The sequence below is a fragment of the Carassius auratus genome, unplaced genomic scaffold, assembly GCF_003368295.1.
Source record: "Carassius auratus strain Wakin unplaced genomic scaffold, ASM336829v1 scaf_tig00217703, whole genome shotgun sequence".
Taxonomy (NCBI): domain Eukaryota; kingdom Metazoa; phylum Chordata; class Actinopteri; order Cypriniformes; family Cyprinidae; genus Carassius; species Carassius auratus.
Window position 1 is genome coordinate 34,775 of NW_020529199.1, and position 7,157 is coordinate 41,931.

The following is a 7,157-nucleotide window of genomic DNA, read 5'->3' on the forward strand; positions in this document are numbered from 1 at the left end:
AGAAAAAGGCAATGAAGAACTACCGTAGCAAGATTAAAGGAGGGCAAAGAACAGGCATTAATTGTTCTTCTGTGACAAGGCAGTGGGAGAAAAACACTCACGCACACACTCAAAGAATGGGGTGCACTGTATCCATGTCTTCTGCAAACACTGGCTGAAGTGTCTCTCTGTTTTTCCCAACATTTTCCAGTGTGGGTAGCCATAAGTGGATGCCCGAATGGATGAAGAGAGAACACTTAAGGTAATTACATCTCTTACATGAACCCAAAGCCACAGGGACCTGTGCAGGGTCACCCAGAATGTTCCTAATGAGCAGGTGTTCAGGTTTAAAGATTAAACAAGCAATTAAGCTCTACTTACACTCTGTTGCTAGGAATGATCTTGTAGCCGTCTCTGAACCATGTCACCTGTGGCCGCGGAAAGCAACTGACCGCTGGGGAGTTTAGGATGGCGGCCCGTCCCTGTGTCACTGTCTTTCTTTGGTCATTGTCAATATAGTCGCCCATATCTGTGAGAAGAAAGCCAGGGATTTTATTACAAACATGGGAGAACTTGTTTTCACAAAACAGAGCAACCCTGATGATTCATTCAGGAGGCTTTTGGGTACAAACTGCGGAGGTATTCAATCAGAAACATTTATTCAAACATTTATTCATGGCGCACAGCACCACAAGATTGCATCACCTTGCTAAACAAAAGAACGTCTTACACAATGTGCTTTGAATTTGGTTACATAATTCCAGCGGTGCAGTTTGCACACCAATTTACAGTGTTTAAAAGCTCTTATTTCTGGTTTTAAAGTCAAAAACAACTGCAGCCAGTAAACAATATCCCTAAACTGGCTAAACTTGCACTGACAGGACTCCTAACAAAAAAAATTGAGTAAGGAGCCATTGGCTCCCATAAGAAAAACGCCAAATTATTATTTTTTTTAGGTGCAACTCAATTAAACGGTTTATTTTTATTATTATTTATTTTTTATTTTTACATTTGAACATTTCAATCATATTGTCATGTGTTTATGTCTTTTTATAACTTTATCAGCATTTTAATCAATCTTGTAGATGACTGGGAACTAAGGTTCACTTAAAGTGGGAACTAAATGTCTTTTCTAACTTGAAAAATGCAGTCAGGCATTGTTTTTTACACAGAATCTGTACCAATATCATGGACCATAAGTATCACTTGGCTACTGAGTGTAGTTTGGGCTCCTTCTCAATGTATCCTGTAAATGTTGTCGTAGACAAAAATAAAGGTGCTTCACGATGCCATAGAATAAACTTTTTTTGTCTAAATGGTTTCATAAAGAACCTTTAACATCTGAAGAACCTTTATGTTTCATAAAAGGTTCTTTGAGGCAAAAGAAGGTTATAAAAAAGGATTATAAAAAGGTCAGAAAGAGAAGGTTCTTTAAATTTAAACTGTTAGAACTACTGTGAGAATGTTGCATCACCTAATTAATTTTCATGAATGTAAAATTATATGTTTATAATGGGTCGAACCTGTATATTTTCTGAAACAATGATGTCATCAGCCCACGTCTCGTCCCCTAGTCAGTAACTTTTACGTCACGTAAAAGCAACAAAACCCATGAACAGACACTGAACAATTTTCTTTTTATTAACTAACATTAACACAGATTAATAAATGTATTGTTCCATGTTCATTTGTTTACCGCACGCAAGGTTTCTGTGCATAGTCCAAGTCTTCTTCTCCATTTTTTGTGCATCTCTGTGGCAGAATTACAGCGTCACATGCTATTCTGGCATGTATACTATACTGTTTTGTGTCAGTTTTGTGGTTTCATGCGGGCGCAGATATTTCTTGAGACAAGGGAATACAAAAGATCAGATAGGGAAAGCTCTGGCTTCGTGTGGACGTATCCCAAGACTTGCCTTAAAAGGACTATGTTACTGAAATTACACACTTCACCTAACAAGCAATCTTGTTTTCTTGTTTGGTTTGCGTAAATGAGGAAAGATGTAATTTAAGATGATCTTAAAATAATCATTTCTCTATTACTATATCACTAGCATGAACATGGCCTATTTTATGATAACTCCATCCTGGCTAAATGTTTCTCTGAGCTAAAATGTCGAAGCATCTAGAAGTCAGTCAAGGTCAAGTTGTCTGAAGTCATACAATATCATAAAACAGAAACAAACACAAATTCAAAGCTCAGATCTGGTCTACTACATCAACTCACATGCCACTTGTATCTCGGCTCTTCTCTGAAGCAGAGCGCCCATCCTGTTTCTCACCACACACTGATAAACACCCATATTGGAGCGCTGGAGAGAGGAGATGGTGTACCTAAGAGAGAGAAACAGAGTCAACAACTTTAATTCATATCCAAAGATGATGAAAAAAAGCAGGAAAAACAACAATTCCTTGCTATCTGCCAAAAGATTCTAGAATTTTTGATACAAGTGTGTTCCTATATAGAGATGTTGGGTTTAAAAGGTTCACCCTCACAGTCACGACTAGCCTTTTTTTACACCAGCTCGCACATTAGCGTGAACAGAGCACATCAAAACGGCACACAGGAACTTCTCTCCATGCCCAGCTATGATGACGAATATCAGATTTCAGGCAAAAGGCCACTTCGAACAAAAGCAGAGGTGTCGATCGCTAGGGCATTAAAATTAGTTGGCATTTCCGAATACGCTGAATACATGACTAATGTGCTGTTGCTAAGTACTTAGTCGAATCTGTTTACATCTCTGAAAATGCCATCCGGTGGGTTTGTGCAACTCAGTGGTGGTTTTCTTCCATCACAGGAACTCAATAGCAATACCGCGGCAGCTCTGAGCATGCTGTTTAGGTGATGAAAGATAATAAGAAAAGCAATACCAATTAGAGCAAACCTGTTCTATAGATGGACAAAATTTAGAAACACTTGACACGGGAAAGCACAAAGATGCGAAACACCTACTTTAGCATGAATACAACTTCTAAATGGAAGATAAATCAAAACTTCTAATGTAAAATTTGACATTAACTGTGAATCAGGTGTCGGCAGTGCACTTTAAGTAACAAATGAAAGCATTATTAGTCTCCAAAGAGAGCCGGGCAGCGCTGCAGACTCCTCTATTAAGACAGAAGGAACCCATAGGGCCAATCCTTCAGCAGCTTTAACACCACACACGTCTGAAGAAACGCTGAGTGCTACAGAGATAGTATGCTGATTAAAAAAGGTCAGGCTAAAAGGCCATCATTAGCGAGAAATTAAACATAATGCATGGAGAGACCTCAACTAGGAAATTATATCGCTGATTAAATGTACTACTGCATTAACTAAAGGAATCTTTCTCTCTAAAACGTAATTAAAAATCATTTGAATGCGCTTCAATTATAGTAGTTTCATTCTTGATTAAAGGCAAGTTACAGGTTTAATACAATTTAAGCTCTGTCGACAACAACTGGCATGGAAAACAATGTCGACTCGTCTCTCAATTTGTAAAAGCAAACAAAAACCGCGTCAACAGTTATCCAATTACAATGGAAGTCTATGGGGGAAGGCATTGCATTTAAATAAACATTAAAATACAGCTTCAACAGACTTAACAGGAGTATGTATTTAAGAAGATTCATTTGAGCATTCATACAGCTAAAATAATAGTAATAGTATAATATTTTTTCCCAGTTATGGGCTTTTTTTACTACCACATCAATCAGCAAACAATGACACCTACTATCCAGTCAATTCCTGCTGGACAAAATCAAGTCCTGTCCTACACTTTTTTGTTTGATAAGACATTTCACTCGTATACATGTCACAATAGGGAAGAATATATGGTCACAATTTCAGTTTCATCACACAATAAAATAATTCAATCACAAGTTATATTTACCTTGAATTGCATGATTTCACACTTTTGTTTACAGTAGACCATCACAATTGACTTTCATATTTTACATGCAGGACAAAGGTAACATAATAAAATCTCCAGCATGCATTTGAAATTCCGTGGCATCAATAAATAAATGAAGGCCTGTTTAAAGTTTCCAAGCCAGCTTTAAAACAGAAATTCTAAATCTGTTTGTTCTGAGACAAATAATAGAGATAAAGAACAACCTTTGTACTGAAGAATGAAAGTGCTATAACAAAAACACAAGCTTCATATTTTGAGAGGTTAAATTCTTCTTAATACCTTCCCCAACATAATTTTTGATGATTAGATTCTATGAAATTTAGGACATTATATTATTTTGTAATCTATAAATAGTTCTGAACATTACTTTCCCATTGGAAACATCTGAAACAGTTAACACTTCTTTTTTTTATAATAATAATAATAAAAAAATCTTTAAATTCCAAACTGCTTTTATTAAAAAACTACACATTATTTAAATAATGAGAAAGATTCCTCAAATGACTCCATAAAAGATAACAGCAGAATAAGAATATTGTTCTAAGGGTTAATGGTCATGTTTTGAACAAATTTAATATACCTGCCACAGTCAGTGAATAAATGTGCAGCTTGTACAGAAGAAAAGCTGCAGGCGGGATTAATATTAGACTTTTTGTCTCTCATATTAACCGTGAGCCTCTGCTGTTCTCTCTCATTGTAACCATGAGACAGTTCTGAACAGGACTTCATCTCCAGAAAGCCTTAAGATGAAAGTAGGCACTCACTTGTACTCGGGGGAAAAGGCTGTGATGTCTGTGTTGTTGAGCATCCATTTGAACTCCAGAGGCCAGCTGCCCTCCGCCAGGCAGGTCATGACCAGACGGTTCCCTTCTAGGTGGATATCTGGAGGTCCCGGTTCCGTTTTGAAGTAGGGGGCCACATCGCCTGCAGGCAGACATGAAAGAGGCATAGTTATTAAAGGTGCCAGTTCGCCGTAATGCTTCCCTGACCCGGCGCAGGCACAAAGTCATGTACCATCAAAGATGAAGTCAATATGCAGGAACATTACTGGTTCCTAAATTTACATCAACCAGCAGCGTCAACTTCACAGAAAACCACATTGATAGATATGCATATTTATGGCGATTCCTCTGTGTGAGCAAACAAACAGAAGCAATCACGCAAAGGTTATCGCAACGTGTTACTACAAAGGTGGAGAAATCTTTCATGACACCTCATAGTGCGGGAGAACCAAAGATAGTCAGGGGCAAACCTTTTAAATCCTCCATCTGTGGATTTCGCCACACTTCACAAGAGCAAGGCTCCGAGCTTTGATTTGGAAAAAAAAAAGACGACTTTAAGGCAGGACACCTGAGTGCAGTGAATCTGACTTCTGCCAGCGGCGTTGCTGTGTTTCCCCAAAAGTTCAGACAAATCAATTGTGCCATGCAATGGCTCTTTTAAACCGTGTATAAACCATTTCAAATACAGTATGTAAGCAAGAGAAGTGTGTCTCAGCCGATGTGCACTCGCTGCAAAACAACATTTTCTGTATCATTTTGACAGAAATATCATCTAAACGTCAGGAAGATTTACTCAAGAAATAGAATATATAATGCTTTGTTTTAGTGAAGACATTTTTGTTTTATTGAAGTGTATTTTTCTATCCCCAGTGGCAAGATGCTTTTCTAATTAAACCTAACTAAATATACAGTAGATAGATTTATGCACACAACAAATAAACAGTATTTGTCAAAGCACTAAGAAATAAAAACTTAATACAAGAGATGTATTTTTGAACACAAGTCCTATTATGTTATGCCAGTAAATGTATCCAGTTTTAGGGATGTTTACGAGTAAACAAGATACAGATACTGATTAAGAAAGCAAAGTTTTGCAGTTCTGAAAGATATAATGAGGCTTTTTTTAACCTACGCCTCTACAGGTTCCTGTACTGGATGCAGTAATTAATGCAAATTAATTTGTTAAAGAAAAAACATCCAAATTCAAGTTGGTTAAATTGACTCGTCTGGATTTATATATCTACATCCAGACACGTAAGCTCAAGTACAGGCTCTTTATTAGCTGTTTCAGTTAAATGTGCGAAATGTCAAGGGGTCACAAACCTGCTGTATAGCACATGGTGGAGAATGGAGACAGATGCAGTGGAGCTACTGTGAAGCATATCAATGAGGCCTGTATAAATGGAATGAAAGGAGTGAAAGGAGGAGATGGAATCCAAAGGCCAGTGAGACTCCAGGTGACAGCTGTGAGATATATTGTCCTTGAGGACAGAGCGATTGAGAAATATCTGTCAGTGACCAGTGTGGGCGAGGTAAGATGGGCATTACTTCATGGGCATTTTATAGGTTTACCATAGTCGGTTTTCCAGAATGGAGGACTCAAAATGCAAGGACCATACATGGAAGCAGATTTCCTGTTTTTCGTCACTATGATAAAAATTTATGAAAGGACCTGCTGCCAATCACGTTCCATCCTGGAGCTCCTTCTCCAGGGAGTTGAGACCCTTTAGCTCATGAGTATTCAATTCAACTTCTGCAAGGTCCAGCCTCAGTATTTCTCTACTAGCAAAGTTTAGAACAATCTGAGATTTGATGGCATTTAACCAATTCTTAGAAAACACTAAACCCCAGAGTGTTTGCCATAAAGACATGAGGAGGTCTGATTCTCACATGCGACACACAAGTGTACACCAGACTCCCTTCAAGAGTTCTAAAACAGAACCCTGCTTGTGTTGTTCTATCCCACTGCAAAGATCGAAGGACATGCCACTCTTCACACGCCTCTTATTTTATTCCTCCAGCACCGACATAAAAACTGTAAAATGTTAGTAGCCTTATGGTTGGCTGTAAATATAAAAAAGCAATAAGAGTGGCAAGGAAACTCAAGTTAGAAAGTTTCCAGCCGTTAGTATCAATCCTTTTTTCATCGGACGTGTTTCACCTACTGTACTTAGCTAGAAGCTCTTCTCTGACAGCTTGATTCGGTTCTCACTCATTGTGTTTTTTATTCTTATTTGATGCTGTGAATACGAGAGAGGAAATGCATTTTTAATTAGGGACGCACCAATCCGATACTCAGTATTGGTATCAGTTCTGATACTGCCATTTCAGACGTATGTATGTAACAATGTATGTTAGAAATTCATTATGTATTGTAGACAACTTTATTGATTTTAAAGGAAAGTTGTGAGATGAGTGACAGCTTTTTAGTGATTGTAAAGTGAGTGGTCTTTCACACTTTCGAGGCAATATAGGTATAATCCATTGAATAAAAGTAATG

The 7,157-nt window shown here is 37.8% G+C and overlaps 1 protein-coding gene across 1 annotated transcript; it reads right to left on the reverse strand.

The window, feature by feature from the left end:
- Positions 1–230: 230 nt before the first annotated feature.
- LOC113102246 (protein sidekick-1-like) lies at positions 231–4,795 on the reverse strand. Its single transcript, XM_026265780.1, has 3 exons — positions 4,640–4,795; positions 2,207–2,313; positions 231–508 (listed from the first exon to the last, which is right to left on the reverse strand). Exons 1-3 carry the CDS (start codon positions 4,726–4,728, stop codon positions 357–359), a joined length of 348 nt encoding a protein of 115 aa, XP_026121565.1. The 5' UTR covers positions 4,729–4,795; the 3' UTR covers positions 231–356.
- Between the last annotated feature and the right edge of the window lie 2,362 nt (positions 4,796–7,157).